The sequence below is a fragment of the Ptychodera flava genome, chromosome 15 (genome assembly GCF_041260155.1).
Source record: "Ptychodera flava strain L36383 chromosome 15, AS_Pfla_20210202, whole genome shotgun sequence".
Lineage (NCBI taxonomy): Eukaryota > Metazoa > Hemichordata > Enteropneusta > Ptychoderidae > Ptychodera > Ptychodera flava.
Genome location: NC_091942.1, coordinates 10,515,744 through 10,538,388, shown reverse-complemented (window position 1 = coordinate 10,538,388; position 22,645 = coordinate 10,515,744). Strand labels below are relative to the sequence as shown.

The 22,645-nt window shown below is 37.0% G+C and overlaps 1 protein-coding gene across 1 annotated transcript; it reads right to left on the bottom strand.

Moving 5' to 3' along the window:
- Window positions 1-1,061: 1,061 nt before the first annotated feature.
- LOC139151126 (arrestin domain-containing protein A-like) lies at window positions 1,062-19,493 on the bottom strand. Its single transcript, XM_070723679.1, has 11 exons — window positions 19,119-19,493; window positions 17,636-17,709; window positions 16,791-16,943; window positions 13,939-14,001; window positions 9,413-9,635; window positions 7,715-7,811; window positions 7,039-7,238; window positions 6,435-6,522; window positions 5,997-6,095; window positions 4,901-4,988; window positions 1,062-3,360 (listed from the first exon to the last, which is right to left on the bottom strand). The coding sequence occupies exons 1-11, from the start codon at window positions 19,178-19,180 to the stop codon at window positions 3,317-3,319; spliced, it is 1,191 nt and encodes a 396-aa protein (XP_070579780.1). The 5' UTR covers window positions 19,181-19,493; the 3' UTR covers window positions 1,062-3,316.
- Window positions 19,494-22,645: the final 3,152 nt, after the last annotated feature.

Below are 22,645 nucleotides of genomic sequence, written 5' to 3'. Positions count from 1 at the left end.
TCCAAGGGAAGAGATCCGTCAAATTCTGAGTTTGGGAAACGTGGTGACAAATCCACAGAAGATGGAGAACAGTCGAGCACATCACAGGCTATCAAACATCATGATGTCGATGATAGTACTGTGCTGCATGCGACATACACGACGCAACTGAACTGGGTGACAATCTCAATGATATCGGGGAGGCACTTCCTAGGAAGGCAAAATGAACTTCAACACTACCCCCTAAAAATGTCACGTCTGCCCCCTTATTTTGATGAATGGGACACAAAGTGCCGAGAAAACACTGAAGGGAAATCAGCATTGGCAATTCCATGTTACACAGACAGCAAGATGTTCATAGCATTTAGTCAGGAATAAAGGTCAGGGTTCACAGCGCCGATATTTTGGATTGGAGAAACAAATTACCTAACATTAAGTGACATTTGAAATTCAAAATTGTTGCTATTCACTGTTTACTCTATGGGAAATGAGTAAATTTTTGCTTTTCACGAAATAAGACCATGAAAATTGTAGATGCTGGAGTGAACACAAGCAGCAATGGACCAGATAAGCATGGTCCTCGAGACACATTGGGTTGGTTGATACAGTGCCATGTGCGACGAAAGATGAAAAGTCGCGATGGGACAATTATGAGTTGTGAAAAGGTGTTCTCCTCCTCCAAAACCTAAAAAGTTTCTGAGTGTTCTTTTGTTTGGTGCTAATTACACAAGCCAGTCAAATATTATAAATAGTTGAATTTTAAATTTTATCGAAGCTTTCTTCAAATTTTACTGTAGTTTGTCCTGAACAAATGGCAGTACAACATTGAAATTAAAGCACTGGTGGCCATCCAGAACAGCGCCAGTAAGCTGGCACTAGGTCTGAATTGGTAAAATTAGTGCTTTTGTTTGCAGTGACACAATAGCCAGCACAGATGTACAAGAAGTAGCTATGGAAATTTTGCAATAACTTTGCATGACTGAGTAAGAATGATTTTTTTGTGTACAGTTCAGAGAAAATCTGCAAAGTCAAGCACACTCACAAAGAACCAGATTATTAGTATGAACACTCAAGAAGCATAGTTGGTGATCGGGAAATGTATATTTTTATTGAAGATCGAAAAAGGAGAAAATCGGTATGAAAATAGAAAAAATAGCATTATTTTGCTCTATTTGTACAATAGTTCTATTGCAGAGACATTCCACTGGGAAGTCAAATGTGCAGTGCGACTGAAATTGATTGGCAGTAGGCAATGAATCTGTGTCCCTGTCAACATCTGGGAAACAGACATACCTTCTGCTGTTTGCTCAATATAACTGTAGTTGTATGTTTAGGGGAACACAATGTGACAAAATAAATGCCAAATTTATGCTAAATAAAAGGAATTGTGATCTTGTATTATTCTATAGACAGTTTGATCTTTGTTTGTAAAAATACTTCAGCAACTGAAAGAACTACTCTTTGCTTTGCACTTTTCTCTACTCTTGTGTCCAATGGCTTGAGTTGTTAAATTCACATTCCAATATTTTTGCTGTTTAATTTTCATAATGGTGGACAGCGCGGGCGCCCATAGGCTCCAAGTTTCCCCTTCGCATACATGTATGTAGACAAGCTTGTCTCCTAATCCTATTTCCACAGCCATCAGGAGTGGGATTATAAATTTTTTTCAGTATCTAAAAATCAGCTGTATAAAATTCATCACAAAAAAATTATAAATATACCACAGAAAACTCTTCTTGTTTAAATATTATGCTCTACCGCCTATTACCCGACTGAAAGACTCATGGAAAAATAGAAATTTCTAAAAAATGTCAAAAAACGTTGAAATTTGAACAAGACCTCACTTTTCAAAATAGACAAAGGAACAATATATTTCTATTACTCTGTTTCTAGAATGCCACTATACATATTTGTTCAACAAAAACAATGCTGTTCTGATATATAGAGTTTCTGATATTATGTACACTTCAGCATTGAAAACAAAGACACTTTGTACCTATCACATGCATATGAAAACTGTTCTTTACTTTCTTTACTTATTTTGCGTACCATGATTATTTGTTTCCCGTGAATTCATGAACAATAAATCCTGCACATATCCATCCCTTGTTAAAAATCTCACTTCACTGATAGATTTTACACTTTATACTCAGTCATCTTATATGGGTGCAATCACTCTAAAATTTCTTTAAAAAGTTTCTTCTTTCTATGGATTCATTAAAATGGTGGACGACCAAACATATTTCCCTGGTCATACTGGCAGGAGTTTAGAAAATTTTCACAAAATCATATATGTCGTTTGGTTACTAGGCAGCAGCTCTAGCCAGGTCAAGATCAAAATGTTTAACTCTATGTACATTATACGTTGAAATCCCCTTTTTGTGCGAATTTGAATCTTACTAAAAACTTTCGCTCACGATAGCTCAAAAAGTGCATATATTATCAACATTACGCAACAATTTCAATATTTTTTTAAATGAAGATCCATACACCAACACTATACAGTGGGCACTGACTTGATTGAGTATCAAGTCACAGGCAGCTTCACAGGGAGATTTTTCCCATTTTACCCATAAGCTACCTGGATGTTGTGAACCAACAATCGGCAGCTGTGAACAGTAAACTCATGGCACTACGATGATTAATCTTCTTCGCCATTTTCTCTCTACAATGCAATTAAACTGGTTGGTTGTCTACAATGCAATTAAACTAGTTGGTTGTCTCAGAATTGATTGAAGAGTGGCAGTATGTTACATCTTTTACTACATCAAGCTTTGCATTGTACATGCCATTCACTATTTTATAAAACTTCACCCTAAACTGTAACTTCCTTTTCTGAAAATGAGATCTATTGAGATTCAAAACATCCAACTAACCCCCAAATTACCTATGAGAGTGTTTCTAATGTTCAGTTCTTTGTTGTGTCTGTGACACAAAAATTTTGTAATGTAAGGTGACATATTTGTCTTTTTCATGATGTCCAACATATTTATATACAGGACGCCACATTCAATTTTAGTTCCAACGTCACTGGAGATTGTTTTCAACCAAGCTCGCAAAAGGGTACCCCATTCACCTGGGCAGCAGTCAAATGTATCTGATTGTCAAGGTAATGCATACATCATGTTTTTTCCCCGTTAACTATGACACTCCGCACAAGGAGATCCATCACTCATAGGCACTCCTAGTCACCACCAAGCCACAGACATCTGCAAGGCTAGACAACGATACTACTGTGATTGCAGCAAAGATTTGGAAGACACAGATGAAGATCACAACACACTGCCATACCATCAGCTGACAGCTTCTCTTGGGCTCAAATGAGCCGAGATATTCATCATGTTGGGTGAAATGGGGGAATTGTTGAGAATACATCTGAATCTGAAAACAAATCAGAAGAGACACTCTGATGAGAAAACTCTCTATCTCTGTATCCATTACAAAGAGTGATATAAACCTACTTCTAATCAGCTGACGTAGTTTACAGTTTCCTTAATTTTCAGTCAACAAGAAAGGTTCTGCCAATACTTGAAATATTGGCATGGCAACCTCATCTTTCCATTATTTATGGACTGTATTAAGCTCATTCTAACAGCGATACATTTCAAATCTGAAAATACCTTTTGTCACCATTTTGCCTTTCCACTGAAAAATCTGGAACTAGAGACTCACTCGATACATTTGCAGTGGTCCAAATCCATACTGTACATGCACTTCATTCTGCCTAAAATTCTATGTGCCAAATTTATCTGAACATAGGTTTCCACTATAAAACTTGCTTCATCTTTGATTGGGCAAACTCATTGCTGATTTTTGTTCTGCTACACTTAATGGATATATATGCACTTTTTATCTCACAAAAGTGATGTGCTCTCACATATCTGCTCAATGATAAGGCAAACTCTAAAACCAAGGCCTAGTCTAGCCTAGCTGAACCATCTAATTTAGCAATCAAATACAAAGTCATTTCATCATCACGCAGCAATCCATAGAAAACTCCCCACAGCATGATAACACTGACAAATGATGTGCACATATGCAAATAAACTCAGACTTCCACTGGTATGCTGTCCAACTTCAATGCATCCATATATCTAATTACTGGCCAAAATAAAGTTGAAACGAGACCTAATTATTGCACTAGAGATCAAGTACATGTATTTTGAACCACTTTAAATAAGTTTTTTTCAGAAAACATGGCATGGGATGTATCAGCGTATGGTGTTTGGCACTGTTGGTTGTGTTCCCTGGCTGCAGCATTTTTGAAAGGGGGTAGGGGATCATGAGCAAATAGGGAGTGCTACAAGATGACCAAAAATCAGACATGAATTCCATGCTTCTCAGGCTGCTCAGATTTTTTATTCATACTTATCTGTGTGTGCCTCCACATGAAATAGCTCATACTGGGAAGACGTTCGAAAACACACTTATTGCTCAGATCAAAGTACCTAACAAACGGTTCTGTGGGAGATTTTTTCCAGAACGCGAATGTGTTTGCGATACAGTGAGCAGCGATCACAATATCTTGTCAATCACAGAGAAAACGAGTCTTTTAATGTAGTTCAATATACTTGGATGTTCACGAACAGTTGCAGGCACAGATCCCTTACGAACAATCAATAAATAACTTAAACTATATGTATAAATGTCATTATATCATAAACTTGTCTGATTTTGCTTGCTGATATAACATGGTAGGTTGATCAAAATTTTGTCTGCATTGAATAGAAATATATGAAAACCCTAGGTCCTCTATAATCAACTGTACAGATATACTGACGTTTCCGATCAGGTTCAGCTGGGCTTGACTAGGCTCTACTAGGCCTGGGTACAGTTTGCCAGATGACGATACTTTACAATCAAAAGAAATGTCCATGAACTGATGGTGATCTATGAGATACAAAGTGTTTGATCTGTTTACCTAGTATTGACTGTCTGACAGAACATTCACTGGCAGGTTGTTGAACTTGACACCGTGCGACCCAGTCAGGTGGCTTCCAGTTGGCCCACTGTTGGTGACAAAACCACAAACAGAGGCAGTGAACAGCAACTGTTATTATGGTGAGTTTGAATAATTAAATATTGCACATTGGAAACACAAGTCATCCCTTTTGACGCGATATTCCTGCCTTAAACAAGAGTCTTGAAGTGCGAAAATCTGATGATGAAACAATAATCTGAACTTCCCAGAACAAAATAAATTGCTGAGATAAGTTCTGAAATGTTTAAACTGCTGACAAGTTTTGGAACAAACAAACACTGCAATAAAAAATCTAATTGATAATTGAGCATCATACATTTAAACAGTTTCCATGGTGTAACCATTACATTGGTAGATAGACAATCTGCACAATTATAGTGATAAGGGTAGACCACTCCCCTCAACGCCATGAATTAATATTTTTGTAATACACATGTTTGTATATCCACATGCTTTTACAAGCGAATCTTGTCTAAACTTTGGGGAATTTCTGGATAAATAAAATACATATTGCAGCTGTAGAAATCTTCAAAATTATTTTTGTACAGTGACAATTCAACTGGCCATAATCTATCTTTGGGTTAGATTTTCTGATTCTCAAAATCTTATATTTCTTTGCTGATTAACATTTTGCAGCCTCATTTTTGAATCCTTTCAGAAAGTCGGGATTTCACTGTCTTTGTTATTTGAGCAATTAAAAAAATTATTTTCTTGCCTGCAGAGTGAGCAAAGAATTTTCTAAAATTTGCTAGTTTGAGTTACCATGGTAATACCAAACTCTTAGTCTTCACAATGAACTGTGAATACTTCCCTTGAGTAGTATATGAGCAAAAGTTTAAAACCTTCATTTTCATAAGGCACAATACTTGACTTAATGCAGTTCTCTGAATTGAAAAGAGCAAGCATCGTACTCTGGAAGGGACATTTTTTTGCTGTCCTCGAACAAAACATTAACAAAACTGTTGTACATTCTCTGATACAGAAATGGCTGATAGCTGATCAATTTCTGGCAGGTACAAGAAGTGGTGTTACTCACATGCTCATTGCCGGAAGCTTGTATAGCAACGATTGGAGTTACAACGCTGATGTCTGGAGAATAGGGTACATCAACGTCCACTGTGACATAGTATGCACACTGTGGACAAGAAAATGAAACACCATAGTAAGAATGATAAATATCACATCAATGTCATTGTCAGCATGTTGACAGGCAAAATAAATTGAAAATCATTAAACCTTCAAAACCATTCCCTTCTTGGTATGGTTGTATTAATATCTTCATTTTCATAACAGATTGGTAAAAATATGAATAAGATATTCATACTTAAGTGAGAGCCTTCACTTTTTGAGTGTTCAGTGTCACTATTACCGAGAGACAGGTCTAGCCAACACCAGCTAGATTTTCTTGTAAATTTTGATCTTTGAGTTCGATGGAAAAACTTTCCTTTAAAGGAAAGCAGACTACCGTACATACCCTTACTAGTGTTCCCAGAGTTGTTGGCAGGACTGGAATGACCATATTTTGAGATGCAAGAGTCTCGTACAGTGGAATTTTCACCTGCCTGTTAATCAGAGAGAGGCAAAAATTCACAAACTACATTGTGATGTTAACCTTGACTTCACAGGCAAAATTCCTTTGAATTGAGAGTGTCAATTACTTTTCTCACAATGCCTGACTGACATGACTAAATACTAAATTTATTTAAGGTAGTATGCGCCTCGAAGGTGAAAGACTTTATTGAAACTTGATTGAAACTTTCAAACATTCTCTTACCAAATCAACAATAAAAATCGGGGATCAGTGCAAAGTTTGGACCAAGCGAAACAAAATGGCCGCCATTCCTGTGTTAACTCTATGGGGGAAACTTAAATTTTGCACTTTCAAAAAACTGAGATGGTAAAAGCTTTAAAATGAAGCCCCACAAGTTGTAGATCAGAAAAAGAATCGTAAAAATTTGAGAGTCTGACTATCTGTCCCCGAGGCACGTTCTACCTTAACTGTCTGTTAAAATGTTGATCATAATAGTTTCTACACTCTAATCATGTAAAAGTTACTAGTAACATTTATTGCAACATACTTGTTGTGAATCACTTTATCTTTATCCTCTGACTTAGGGATACCTTCTACGTTCTTTCCCCACACTGTAACAAAGGCTTCTGGGTAGACACACTGGTCAGGTTTCCCACTGTACTCAGTTCCATTGACGCTGTCGTTATCGTTTTCATCATCTGATTCAATAGCATTTGTCCAGCCGAGTAGCTTTGTAGTCCTCTGGAGCTGAAAGTTCAGAACAAGGCCAGTAGGGAAGTGAAAATTTAAAATCCGGTGTTCTCAATGGCTGGGTTTTAATCTTACATAATTCCCTTTGACAAATAATCTTTTGCATCTCAATCGTCTCACTAAACCCTCTTTCAAAAGAAACCCCCAATTTAATTCAACATTTTTTAGTTCATTTCTAATTCTGACAGTAGCAGACAAAGATTTTAGGGTTCTTTCCCATTTTGCTTTGCACTGTTTGTTAGAATTATAATAACGGAGAATCCCAACTGTAGATAAAGTTTTTATTACTGACATTAAAAGGAGAAAATGATCCATCTGAAACAAAAATGAATTCCTCCTTCAATTGTAAAGTGGACATAATCCATACTTTACTTCCATTCAGGGAAAACTGTATGACATTATATTTGCTACGATATACAATGTAAATGGGCAAGTTTGACAAACACCGGCATTCTAGGAAGAAAGGTACTCACATGAACTCTAATTGAATGTATATCTTCTTGAGAATTGTTGCATATTGCTATCTGCAAAACTGCAACTTCTCCAGCTGTGTAAACAGCTTTGTTCAGTCTATATGTGGAGAAATATTTAATAATAGTTTCATTATTTTATTCCTTATGAAAATATAACATTTCACAGTGATACAGTAAATTTACTATTATTGTTTGTCACTGAGGGAAGAGTAGAAAATAACTGCCTGCTTGCCTGTCCCAGGTGGTAAATTTTGGCCAGACTGGTGAAAATTTAGTTACCTGCCCAATGGACAGGTGGAAATTACTTCTGATTTTGAGTTTGATGAGATGGGAGATGACGTAAACAGGATATGCAGCATGTAAAGGATATTTATCATGGCAGGTTCTTATTTGCTCTAATCTGATTAAATTCAGATGTACATTGTTCAGATGGCAGCGTTCCACCTTTGCTTGCACTTTGCCATTCTCATTAGCTGCTAGTCGCCTAACTACATCTGAACAACTGTCATAGAAGATCATTCAAAACCTTGTGCTCTGCAGGAGCCAATCAGGTTGCGTTTTTAAATACAATGCTGCAACCCATAACAAGTGGCAGTTGTAAACCTCTTTTTGATTGATTGGCTGTTCTGTCTGATGCATGGGATTTGAAAGTGATATTCTGTGGCATTGGGTCAGATGAACTGAGGTGACTAGCAGCTAATGAAAACGTCAAAGGACAAACAAAGGTATTAATGTGCCATCTCTACATCTGGTTTTCATCAGAATGATTTTGCTCCATAAGGCAAGAATTCAAAGTCATCTGCCGCAATGTGTGGTTGCTATTGTCAACAAATTTCCTACATTGTAAATGGACGCGTATCATTCTTATTTGAACACAGCGGAGATACAAATGTATAATCTTAGTTTCATCAAGAAAGAAACAAAACGAGATTTCAACAATCGAACAACCTAAATGTCTTTGAAAAAGCAACAAGACATTTTCAAACATATGAATTCAAACTTTTGAAGTCTTCAAGGAAAAAAATGTTGACATGTCTGAGGCTACCTATCAACTCAAACTTGATTAGATAAACTGACAGATGAAAGATGGTGAGATTATCGACAAGGTTTTCAGAGAAAAAAATGTTGGTGCTGATTGCGAAAATTTCTTCTTAAGCTTACGTAACAGCAAAACTTTACCTTGTTGCTGCATGAAACTATTTCAGTTTTCTGTTTTGTAGTCTAGAATATAACGATGGGGTTCATTCTTTTATTTTATATTCTTTCTTCTCTCATTTCCAATTTAATTATCACTAGAAAGACCTTGAAATTACGCAATCTCACTTTCTCAGAAAATTCATTCTTTTCCACCTTGAAGAATAAGGCATAGTCTAGAATTTCTCTGACTTCGAAAAACTCACTTGACATATCAAAACACCGGAGAGATTCTCGACTTAACCCTTTGAGTGCCAAGATCAATTTTTGTCACCTATATAAAATATACTCCTGTCAGTTTTTCTTTCAAATTTTAAACACTCTAGCCAATGAAATGTGATGTCCATTTGGTGTAACATTATCAAAAAAATTACATAAAAATTTGTGAAATGTAGCACTAAAATTTTGGCGGGAAAAAATTACAGCACTCAAAGTGTTAATTTGGCACAACAAGAAGCAACCATCAATATTTTTCTTGACGTTTTGGGAATTCAAATTGCTTACTTGATTTCCACCATGACTTCTCCCCCTGAATAGCAAAAACACTTTCGGACGGCTCCGGTCACTGACTGCGGAACTGGCGAAACCTTGGCATTTCTGAACGGCCGAATGATGAGGGGTTGGGTGTGCTTGAGCGGTTCATCCAGCTCGGCAACGAATGCTTTCACTTTGTATTTCACTATTCCCTTCCAGTTCTTGTAGCCATAACCCTCATTTGCATAGTTTCCTGTCAACAAACAGAAAGCAAAGATGATAGATATGTGCTCATTGAAGGACACCTAGCACAATGATTTAGGCATGCATCACTAGATTTTACCAGTGGCTGCAAAAAGAATGAGGAAATACCTACAAAGATTTGACCTCCTTTTGTTTGGAATAATCAATGTGTGCAAACTTATCCCTAGAATTTCACACCATTTTTTTTTCAAACTACTTATCATCCAGTGACTTTTTCATAGATGCAGAAATGATGGCGAAAAAATCTGAAACAATTTCAACCATGCAGGATTTTTTTCCCCATTCTTTGGCTGACCTCTTAAGATGTACCAGTAATGGTTCATCCAGTAAAAGTGTTCTGACATATTTTGTAGACAATACAAGGCTACTCTGCTAGCAGCATGGCATTTCCTGGTTACATGTAACCTTATCATGTATGGGACATCATATGAAATTTACCCAAATTTGAAAGTAAAGGCACATCAGTCCACAAACTTTTGTCACAACCGCTCAAATAAAACATACCCCTACACTGTATATGAACTGTAAGCCACTGGCATTAAATGCACTTGGTGTAAACGTATAAACTTCCACTATGAAACAGGAAACCAAATACTGATGTGAAAGCAACGATAGTAATACTGACTGTTGGTGAAGCTAAGACATCGTAAAACTGACTGATTCACTTCTGCTCCACAATGGATGACAGTTGAAACTAAAAATATAATCACTTCCACCTCCCTTGAATTGTTGAATTATAGAGTCATAACAGCCTATGGGTGTCAAGATCAAGGTCTGGTAATTAAAATTTGCAAATGCAGAATCTAGCATGGTAACATGACTATGACTGCAATATGATCTCACAATAAACAACCAAAATAAAACAATGGTCCAATTTCTACAGACCATCTACAGATCAGAAAATGATCCATCCTACTGGCAAATAAACAATGAAAAAATTTTCCAACAGAGGATTTTGAAGGCCAGGCTCTCCCCTGTATCTACAAGCAATCAATTCATTCCCATATAAAAGAAAGTATTTTAACAAAAGAATATGCAAATAAGGAAGTGTTATGTTAATTTGGCACCATATTTTTTTCCCTGCAGTAAACAGTCTGTGGAGAACACTGTAGATAAACATGGACAAATATGTTGTGGAATAAAATGAATTAATGGTCATGTCCATTAATTCATTTTCGCCATGGTTTCATTTAATTTGTCTAAAACCGGGTCGAATATATGCATGGTCACCCATTCATTCAGTATCTTTCAACATGTCAAACAATATAAGTAGTGTTTCGTATCAACAAAATTCATGAAAAATGGCTGACTTTGTCCCTTTAATTAAAGATAAGTGTATAAAGGAGGCAGTTCAACCAGTACTCTTTGTCTTCTTATGATTTTTATTTGAAATATACCGACATTTCGGCAAAATACAAGTTGCCCTCGTCAGGGTAAAAGATGACAAACAAAAGTGAGCACATACAAAAGTTAAAATCGGACTGATAAAGCATATACAAAATAAAAAATAACAAGTCATTGACAATGACATAGTCCCCACTTGTAATAGGAGTATTAGTCTTGAGGGGGCAGGGAAATGAGGTCATTAAGAAGTATCACTAAAGTGTATATGTTCAGATCTATGGACACATAGGTCTATGTCATTGTTCCCAATTTGAAACAAGAGGCATGTCTAAGTTATGGTTCTAAATCGGGAAAAAAGATCAAACCTCTAGCTGTATTGGCCAGCAAGAAATACATATGTGCATAATAAATGAGGTACAAGATGTGACATCTTAAGGTCTATTATCCTATCAAAATTGAAGCGTAAAGAACTTGTGATTACTGAGTTATGCATATATATGCATATTCAAGGTCAAAGGTCATCAAGGTCACGTGACATTTTGAAAAAAACATTGTATTGCTAATTAATCCATATATGCCAAAATTCAGACCTCTAGCTCTATTGGCTTGCCCACAATTATATATGGGCATAATTAACGAGGTAAAGCATGTGTTGTCATAAGGTCTCCCATCCTACTAAATATAAAGGACATAGCACTTGTGGTTACTTATTTATTGACATAATCGTGTATTTTAGGTAAAAGGTTATCGAGGTCACATGACATTTTGTCAAAAAATTTCTATCCTATAGTCTATCCCTATATACTAAAAATCATACATTTACCTCTATTGGCTTGTTCAAAATTAGATATGCACATAATGAATGAGGTACAATATGTGGCGTCATAAGGTGTCCCATCATACCAATTATGAAGGGTGTAGCACTTGTGGTTCCTGAGTTATGGACAAATGTGTATATTTGGGGTCAAAGGTCACCGAGGTCACGTGACATTTTGTCAAAAAAATTGTATTGCTAAGTTATCCCTACATACCAAAAATCAGACCTCTAGCTCTATTGGCTCGCTCAAAATTAGATATGCACATAATTAATGAGGAACAATATGTGGCGTCATAAGCTGTCCCATCATACCATATATGAAGGGTGTAGCACTTGTGGTTACTGAGTTATGGACAAATATGTATATTTGAGGTCAAGGTCACCAAGGTCACGTGACATTTTGTCAAAAAAATTGTATTGCTAAGTTATCCCTATATACCAAAAATCAGACCTCTAGCTCTATTGGCTCACTCAAAATTAGATATGCACATAATGATGAGGTACAATATGTGGCGTCATAAGGTGTCCCATCATACCAATTATGAAGGGTGTAGCACTTGTGGTTCCTGAGTTATGGACAAATGTGTATATTTGGGGTCAAAGGTCACCGAGGTCACGTGACATTTTGTCAAAAAAATTGTATTGCTAAGTTATCCCTATATACCAAAAATCAGACCTCTAGCTCTTTTGGCTCGCTCAAAATTACATATGTGCATAATTAATGAGGTACAATATGTGGCGTCATAAGGTGTCCCATCATACCAAATATGAAGAGTGTAGCACTTGTGGTTACTGAGTTATGGACAAATATGTATATTTGAGGTTAAAGGTCACCAAGGTCACGTGACATTTTGTCAAAAAAATTGTATTGCTAAGTTATCCATATATACCAAAAATCAGACCTCTAGCTCTATTGGCTCGCTCAAAATTAGATATGCACATAATTAATGAGGTACAATATGTGGCGTCATAGGGTGTCCCATCATACCGTATATGAAAGGTTTACCACTTGTGGTTACTGAGTTATGGACAAATATGTATATTCGAGGTCAAAGGTCACCAAGGTCACATGACATTTTGTCAAAGTGTCTGAGATATCTGCGTGAACGGATGGACTCACGGACTGACATGACCCAATCTATGAGCCCCCTGGACTTTATCTGTGGGGACTAAAAACTGTGTCACTGCATCCTTTTTGCAATATGAATACGATGAGAAACTAAATTTTTATTTATCTTGGGAGCCTATGTACTGCCTTATACATGGGAGTCTATGGACTGCCTTATACATGGGAGTCTATGGACTGCCTTATACATGGGAGTCTATGGTCTGCCTTATACATGGGAGTCTATGGACTGCCTTATACATGGGAGTCTATGGTCTGCCTTATACATGGGAGTCTATGGTCTGCCTTATACATGGGAGTCTATGGTCTGCCTATACATGGGAGTCTATGGTCTGCCTTATACATGGGAGTCTATGGAGGTGAAAACTAAAAAGTCCTCTACCACGGCCAAATTTGATCGCATTGTGAAACAAATCCACGTGCATCTGTATGAGGTATGGTACTATCCTTGTACCAAGTTTGAACGAAATCGCTCCAGGCGTCTCTGAGATATCTGCGTGAACGGACGGACGCACGGACGGACGCACGCACGCACGCACGCACGGACGCACGCACGGACATGACCAAACCTATAAGTCCCCCCGGACGGTGTCCGTGGGGATTAAAAAAGCTACTAAACGGTAAACTGAGGATTGAATCGAAATCAAATGAAAATTACAACACTAATAAAAACTGGAACTACAGTGAGCAAATAAACCAAAACTGAAGTAGTTGAACACAGAATTAAAATATAAGTTGTGATTTAAAAGCATTAAAAAGGGCTATTACTAAAAAAACAAAGATCAGTAAACTGTTTGAAACAAGAGATGCAGTTGGAGGGGAAACAAAGGCACTGTGGAAAGAGACTAAGCTGGGAGTGGTGAGTGTAACTATACCAGCTGAAGCGGAGGGTCAGAATGGACAAGTTCAAGATGGAGGGACTCCTTAGACGGAAAGAAATTGTCAAAACTAATTAAAGCTATGATTCTCAAGAGTAAAACAGTAATAATTGACAATTTACCATACCTGGCAGGTCTGGAGGGAGTTGATATTGAAACGGCAGAACATAGTGTCCTCTTGGAAGGGGTCCTAGCAGACAAAGAAGATCAAATTATCACACAAATATCACACTACAATCACAGACACTCATACCAAACATTTATATACTGGTGGTAGATACTGTTATATACTTATCAGGTATATAGACAATGTTTGGGATTTTCTTAATCATATTTTTCATTAGGGACGGACCATTAGATCTTGGGAGGGGGGGTGGTCAAAAACAGAAAAAAAAAAATTTTCAGAGCAGAAAGTTAGGAAAAAAAAAATCTTCAAACTAGTTTGCAAAATAAAAAAAAATAAATAAGAAGACAAAGGCGTAAAAAAAAAATCTGCAAAAGTCTTTAAAATTTTGAATTTTTTTTAGATTTTACCGACAGTAAGCAACTTTCTGTATTTTTAATACATCCTCCCGGCACATTTTAATTTTAATTTATACATTTAGAGTGACTGTATCCCTTATACGAGTGATGATCTTTATATTGAAGTTGTGATTATCTTATCTTTCAGGACTTTTGTATTCTGATCACTTGAAAATTATAAATTATAGAGCCTGTTTTCTACTTGTTTCCTGCGTACAAACCAAGCAGGTACACTAGGTAAAACATTGAAACTATGGTATGGTTGTCAAGACAGAAAGTTGTATTTGCCTTTTAAGATCAAGGTAAACAGATGCAGGCCACATCAGTTTCATTTTTTTCACAGCATTTTATTACAATGATGAATGCAAGAATGGGTGAACAAGTAGAAACACGTCAATAATGATAAAACAACATATCAAGTCATTATGTATTATTTTGCTTTTAAAAAGGCATTTTCAATTCTTTTTTCTCAAAAACAGCCTCAAATAACAACAGCAACACATGTTTTAACATTCAACAATACACTACGTAGAATGCCATCTATCCAACAAATCCCAACACAAAAACACATAAAAGGGTTGAACTTTGAAAGTTTCTCGATAGCAAATACTGAATAAATCTGCATGATTAATCGTTTTTGTGTAGCAAATTTCAAAGAAATTGGACAAGCCCTTTCAGAGAATACAGATTTTTTGACCATGAATGGCATAAATTGCCCAAAAAGACAAATATTGAAATTTCAACACATCTATACACATCAATCAATTTGGACATGCTGCTACAGAGAAATAGATGTTTGATCAAAAAAGGGCAACAATTGCTCTAAAAACACAAATATGCAAATTTCACTATATTATTTAGCTTATTTTAGCTTCTCAGTTGTCAAAATCAATTGTAAATCATGAGATATGCATGATGTTTGGTGGGGTGAATGTAGGCATTTCACCACGCAGTAGAAAGGAAGCCAGGAAACCAAAATAGTCAATTTTCAAAACTATACGAAGCTACTGAGGAGCAAGAAGACCATGTTTCAGAGGAAGATGTGTAATCCGAAAAAAATGCTCCCAAAGTGCCACCAAATAACACCATTTTTATCTCTATTTTTCAAAAGCTCCAACTGCAGGAGGGGGAACCCCCTCCTGACCACCCCCCCCCCCACCCCCCGCAAAAATACTCCCCAAGTGCCACCAAATAACACCATTTTAATCTCTATTTTTCAAACAACGGCTCCACACAGACCTCCCCCGGCAAAAATACTCAAGTGCCACCAAATAACACCATTTTAATCTCTATTTTCAAAAGCTCCAACGGCAGGAGGGAGACACCCCTCCCCCCGCAAAAATACTCCCCAAGTGCCACCAAATAACACCATTTTAATCTCTATTTTTCAAAAGCTCCAACAGCAGCAGGGGGACACCCCTCTCCTGACCTCTTCCCAGTGACCGCTTGCGTGGCCGCTTGTGGTGCTTGGCACCACATGTTTGCCCTCTTTATCTTCAGACAGCGACGAACGAAAAAAAAATTATAAATCTGAAAATTTACTCTGAAAAAAAAAATTTGCACAGCTAATCTCAATTGGAAAAAAAAAATTTCAGAAATTTACAATAGTAAAAAAAAATTTTTCACAATTTCATTGTGCCCCACCCCCCCCCCTCCAAGGTCTAATGGTCCCATCCCTTATGTTTGTACATTTTATTTATTCTTCGCCCTAGTACATTGTAATGCGATGTATAAGCCTTGCTTCCATGATGGATGGTGTACAATACAATACAATATGTAACTGTGTGTACAGTATGAAAGTTCTATTGACAAATGAATTCTAGTACATACTGGATTCTGCCACACAATTTTAGGAACACAACAAGACACTGTGATTTACAGACATTGAAAAAATACTTGAAAATGCATGAAACATTAATTAAAAGTGAATGAAGTTTAAAATCATCTCTTGACAAAGCATACCGGTACTTCATTTTTACCCCTTTCTATTAAATCAGCATACAGGGTAAAACTCAAAACATTTTTAGCTCTGATAATTTTTAGAGTGATACAATCAGTCATGTCTGACATTAAATCAGTTTCTTCTACAAGTTTGTAAATTCACAATTACTAAACTGAATTTAGCTGAAAGCATGCTCAATTTTGACTTGGACTTGCACATTAAAATTTCTTCCACAATGCCTGTTTAATTTGAGATTAGTTTCCTGGTAAACAGGTCCACACTTGATATTGATAACAATGGGTTCAGGCCAAACTATTGGCAAGGGTTAATGCCCCCTTAGTAGACTAACTATGGATGTGCATTTTTTACAATATCAAAAATACACTGACAATTGTTTGTGGTTTTGAATTTCCATTTCTTACCTTTTTTGAGATATCATAGGTACAAAAGAGACATTCGACAAAATTCGATTTGGACTAATAAGCAATAATTAACAAACTGCCTCAAAGCCATACCTTTGTCCTCCCACAATTTTATTGTTGTGTTAAAGTAGAACTTTTTCCCCAACAACAGATTCTCATATCCTCGCTTGTCATCTTTTCGCACATGTTTTTTTTCTGGCATGTCTCTGAAGGACGTGAAGGAACCCAAGTTCTTTAAGCATTCACCTGTGACAATGTGGAGGTGATAGGAAAAAATGTTAGATAATTTCGTGGTATTAGATGAGGGCAGTTCCAAAGAGAGGTAATAGTTGTTTTTTGATTATTAAATCATTTGAATAGATTTACATATCAAACTAAGCGCTGTTTCTCTGTACTGTAATCTGTTATATTAGGAGTTGGAAAATAACAGATCTATAATATCTAAATCATGTTGAATTTACTGTTTGAACTATTACAGTAAATATCTGATGGATGGCAGGTAGGACTTCACATAAATGTTGCCAAAGAATTAAGTCGATACCATTTTGTAGGAATCTCCTGAGCCAATAAATATAACATTATTGTGAAAATTCTGTCAAGATGAAAGGGCAGGGGAAGGTTTTGGTTTAACCCTTTCAACTCAGGTTTGTGGTGCATAATGCAAACTTCACTGCTAAAACAATGGTTTTTGACAGAATCAGCAGTCACAGGGTTAAATTTAAACAAGAATGTCTGCTGGTAAGGGTAATTGAACACCTACTTGCAAATATTATGAGTGAAAAACCTGAAATCATATAAAATCTGAAAGTGAACAGTGATTTATTTGACATCAGACCACTCCCTCATTCTGTTGATCAAACTGCAGTTATTATGATAGCAAGACTCATCGTCCCTGAGACAATGCTGGTGAAAATGAATTGTGGACTGAGGATACCTACATTTTTCGTAGCCCTTGAATTTCAACACTACAAATTCAGCACCTGTCGCTGTATTTATCCTTAGATAGACAACTCTGAAGAAAAATAGACAACAGAAAAAAGTGATAAAGGTCATATATTAACTTTATTTTTGGTCTTCTCATGAAACAATACTGGGAGATCGATTAAGGTAGAATGCGCCTCAGGGACAGATATTCGGACTCTCAAACTTTTACAATTTTTTTCTGATATACCACTTGTGGGGTGTTCATTTCAAAGCTCTGGCTGTAGAAAACTTTTCACCGGCTGAGTTTTTCGAAATTCAAAATTTTTATTCTTCTCCATACAGTTAACACAGGGATGGCGGCCATTTTGAATTTTAAATATCAGTAAATATTTGGTAATTTGTTTCTCTAGTACCAAAATTTACACGGTGACCCCCGATTTTTATTCTTGATTTTGAAAGACAATGGTTGAAAGATTCTTTGAGGAAAGTTTGAGCAAAAGTTTAAGTCTTTCACTTTCGAGGCGCATACTACCTTAACAAGGGAGTACAGTCTTCAAATACTACATTCATGCATGAATCAGTTCTTCTTTAGGATAAATCATTTAAAAATTAAATTTTTCGATTCAGCACACTACGTGTAATCATTTCGAACATCAATAAATGCAAAAAATTTTCAACCTTCAAAAAGCAGAAGTAGTAAATTTGAAATCAGTCCCTGAGAAGACTTTCAGAGAAAACTGAAAAAAATTCTCAATTATTTAAAATTGCACATGTTATTTTAAATTAAGAATATCTTAATCACGTCATCAAACAAAATGTATGTATCAAATGCAACAAAAGACACTCTTGGTGGGTTTTGAGAGGAAATTTTTGGCACCATTACAGAAGTGGTACTCACAATGACATTGCAGTTAGTACTGCCATTATGGACTACTGTGCTTTGTCTATGGCAGGTATGACATCATCATTTTGTGGCGATACCACTTCTGTGATGTGCTGAAAATTCAAATGTCCAAATTTAAATTTATGGACATTGGATAACAGAAAAAGGACACTGAGCAGACATTAACAGATATCACCTATAACTGCTCTCAACACTGTTGACTGACAGAGCTAAAAAAAATACTCTGGAGTGATGGGTAGTTTGGTGAACTCATGATCCCTCCGTGCAAGAGAGATCAAAGTGAGTTGACCTGGCCTGGCCTAGAATCATCATGAAGACAGGAAGGAAGGGAGAAGGCGTTCTCTTCCTACCCCACGATCTCATCTTGCTGTGCTTCTGTTACCCACAAAGTTTCCCTGATGATTAAGTGTGATGACGAAAGGCGGGACCAACCTGTTCCTAAAACACAAAAATTCACAGGGTAAAGTTGTGGGCAACGGAACTGCAGCAATACCAAACTATTCACTGTAGCCGAAGTGATCTCCAATATTTTCAAACTCGTGGTGAACTTTTGCGATGTAATTCCCTGTGACATGTTTCTCAGGTATACTTACCCGTAGACCGTTTCTCCCCCTACATACTCCCCCCTTTCGGTCCGTATGTCAATCTGGTTCATTTCTGAAGCTGTCACGGCAAAATCAAGCCAATGGCACTTTGCGAACTTTCGTGGTTTGACATTACTATATTCCGAGGGCGTCTGTCACTGTAAGCTGCGCTATCACCACCTGCAGTTCTGGCCAAGATTCAATCACGCTCCTAAAATCAGAAGCATCTTGCACCAAAGTCTTCAGAATATAAGAAAGATGTCACTCATTATATAGATCACAGATATATGGAAGAGCATTTGCCATTGTGCGATAATGCATCCACCACTGCAGCTGAACAACTTCCCTAAAATAACTAAGATCAAATAACTAGGGGGTCAGCTCCCAAGATTCTGTTCGCAAGGTTAAGACGATGCTGAAGTTATTTTCGTATTCGTTTTCGTATTCGTTTTCGTATTCGTATTCGTATTCGTATTGGAGTCACTGACAGAAATTGTTATTTTTAGTCCAGGTTTCAGGTATGAAACGTGCAATATACGATATTTACTGAGGTTTAAATATTGTGATAATTTGATTCGTAATTTCATCTGCCAAATTTGGTTAAATTTACATAAATTTGCATTTGTAGATTTTAAAGAATTTTGTTCACTTAATTTTATTTGAAAAAAATACTTAAAATCGGTTGGGATCTGGTAAGGCAGCATCTTCGCTTGCCAATGTCTCTTGACCGGGCAGCTGGATGCACCCCGAAATCAGGTGGTCAGTGCCAAGTAATAGGACTCGTGAGAGCGGATGCAAAGGAGCTGCCCTGGACTGTACCATTGTTTTGCGGGGAGGGCTGATTTTTGTGAGGCGCTGCAAAACGGGTGACTGTTGAAAGCTATGATGAACGGGGGATTGTCCAGGACAACCATCTGAATAAAAAAATGTGAAAATTGTTATATCCGGTCATCCTTTTGGACTCACTTTAGAATGATCATATCCATTACAATTTGTATTTCAAGTATTTTACTTGATTTTGATATGGCTCTACGTAGACCTGAAATAAATTATAATAACAATACAATACAATACTTTACAAAACTCAGGGAGTGCGTAAGGCAAAAATTACAAAATTGCAAGTTACGACAAAGTTGTACGTGCTGCTACAGGGGAGAAAGTAACAGAAATCAATGACAATAGGTAGTTTATCTTTCAGAGTAAAGATGTGAGCAATAATAACATAAAACCGGACCGACCGATAATTCATGTATTACATTCAATCAGGGCTCAAACTAGCGACCATTTTCAGTCGCATAGGCGACCAAATTTTATGAGATTGCGACTGAATTTTTTTCAAGACATTTCTCCATACCGTATACGTGATCAAATACAACATATATTCGCTCAGTGTTCACGGAGCATTGTCCTGAAAGGCCACGACCCCAAAATACGCATTGAATAAGCATATGACTCAAAGGTTTGAGCGCGTTCTCTCCACTGCACAGCGCTGCCAATGTGTCTGCTGATGTTATCTTGAATGATCTGTCAAAATATCCCATGAATTTAATGATAAATTTTACTACAATCCAATCAAGTATCAGAAGCAGTTTTAGTGCTGTCACATCATTTCAATTGAACCAATCATAATCCCAGCATAAAATGTCATCAAAATACAGCTGACAAGGGAAAACAAGCAACCAGTAACTGCAACATATTTCATGCGTTCACGTGCGTAATGAATATTTGCGTTAGTGGCATGTGACCGGCTAGACCATTTCCGGAAATCGTCCTTTGGAAAGCAGATCAAAGCATCGATTTCATCAAGCTTGTACTGGATTATCCTGTTTCATAAAGGTTTTTGTTTTCAGCTAGATTTCAATAGCAAGCAACTTTGTTGAAATATCATGGCAAATCTGCCGGGTAGCGCGACTGCAATTATGTAGAACTATGGAGGTAGTAGAGAATAGACCATGGATGGGACTGTGGCGATGACCTCAATGACCCGAGCGAGTTCGATACACGCCACAAGTACCGCTTCGATATCACAGCTAGGATTAAATGCGCATATACGTTTGAATTTTGTTCTCTTGCCCACAAAATATCTATCGAAAGTTGATAGTTGCTGCATTTCTATTCAGAGTTTTTGTTGAAAAAAGTAGCTATCTACCGGCTAGCGGCTTAATTGGTCCCCCAAAATAGTACTGCTGGAAGTTTTTGGAGTGACCTGCAGAACGGAGTTGAAGAGCGGGGCAAACTGCGTAACACTAAAACTGGATCGCACAGTAACAAATGACGGAAACCGATCGAGCCAGTTGCGACAGCTACTAGACTAGCTGAAGTCTATTTATCATAGAATACAGGTATTTCTCGATATTTCGCGATACAAATTAATTTCCATGCATTCTGGTGTATCTTATCATAACGCAAGTTGATCAACATGTTCTGGCAATGACAGTTGACGCAAATGCAAGGAAAGAAAAAGAGATGGGCCGTACTGAAATAAAGACTCTGACAACAGCTCACACATTAATTTAATCTTTATTAGGGAAATGTACCCATCGGGACATAGGCCTATGATACCATTTTATTCATCTCGTTTTCTTTTATGACGCTTTCCCACATCATATGAGATGATATTCTCTTTGCGACAGCAGTCTAAATATAACATGTCATCGACTTAGGACTCAGCTGAAGCTAGCAGACAAAACCTAGCAGCCAAAACTATGGCGTGGAAGCTAGCAGCCAAAACTTGCAAGTCACTTTCCTCCTATATTTTGAAGTCATGTGAACATCAATCTAACATATAAGGTTCTTTATACATGTATCAACACAAACACATCATTTACTAATTAATTTCTTTGCATAAATTATCTCCATTCTAATTAGCACCTGGTATCCCAGCTCCCACTCCCAGCAGAACACGTCAAGGAGTGGCAGGGCTCGTTTTCGCAGCAAGCGATAACGTTGAGCCCTGCATTCACTGTCGTTATGACGATCACTTTCTCAGAGATATCAGTTTAAAACATGAAAATTACCTTTTAAGTTTACAACTCGTCAAATTAGGCGGGTCAGCTAAATTTCCATTATCGATAGTAATGATGTCAACAGAATGTTTAAGTTGCTTGTTGTGATACAAGTTAATACGAAAACGAATACGAATACGAATACGAAAATGATGTTTGTTTAAAAAATCTTTCCTCCAAAGACTACAACTGGCCCACAGGCGCTAATAGCTTGGTAGTCTGCTAAATAGATCGATTTTCGGCTCGATCTATCGATCCCGTGGTCAGTATGCCCACCACTGTAACCTAGTGAGTATTTTGGTTACAATGGCACGCATATCGACTACGGGATCGATAGATCGAGCCGAAAATCGATCTATTTAACAGACTACCCAGCTAAGGAGTGCCTGTGTACTGGCCGTTTGTTTTAAAAATCTCTCCTCTAATTATAGCAACGATATCTTTCAATCTAGGGCCTAAAAAGATTGGATCTTTTTCAACTTACATCCTCAAATATTGAAGTATTGGTATATTGTCATATAAAAAGCACTT

What these genes read in the sequence shown, in the direction of transcription:
- LOC139151126 (XM_070723679.1), bottom strand. Translation starts at nt 19,180, where the DNA reads ATGAACCAGATTGACATACGGACCGAAAGGGGGGAGTATGTAGGGGGA. An exon ending in GAAGTCATGGTGGAAATCAA is followed by an intron (nt 7,812 to 9,412) that starts GTAAGCAATTTG and finishes CTCCACATATAG; the next exon opens with ACTGAACAAAGCTGTTTACA. An exon ending in AAGCTTCCGGCAATGAGCAT is followed by an intron (nt 4,989 to 5,996) that starts GTGAGTAACACC and finishes TGTCACCAACAG; the next exon opens with TGGGCCAACTGGAAGCCACC.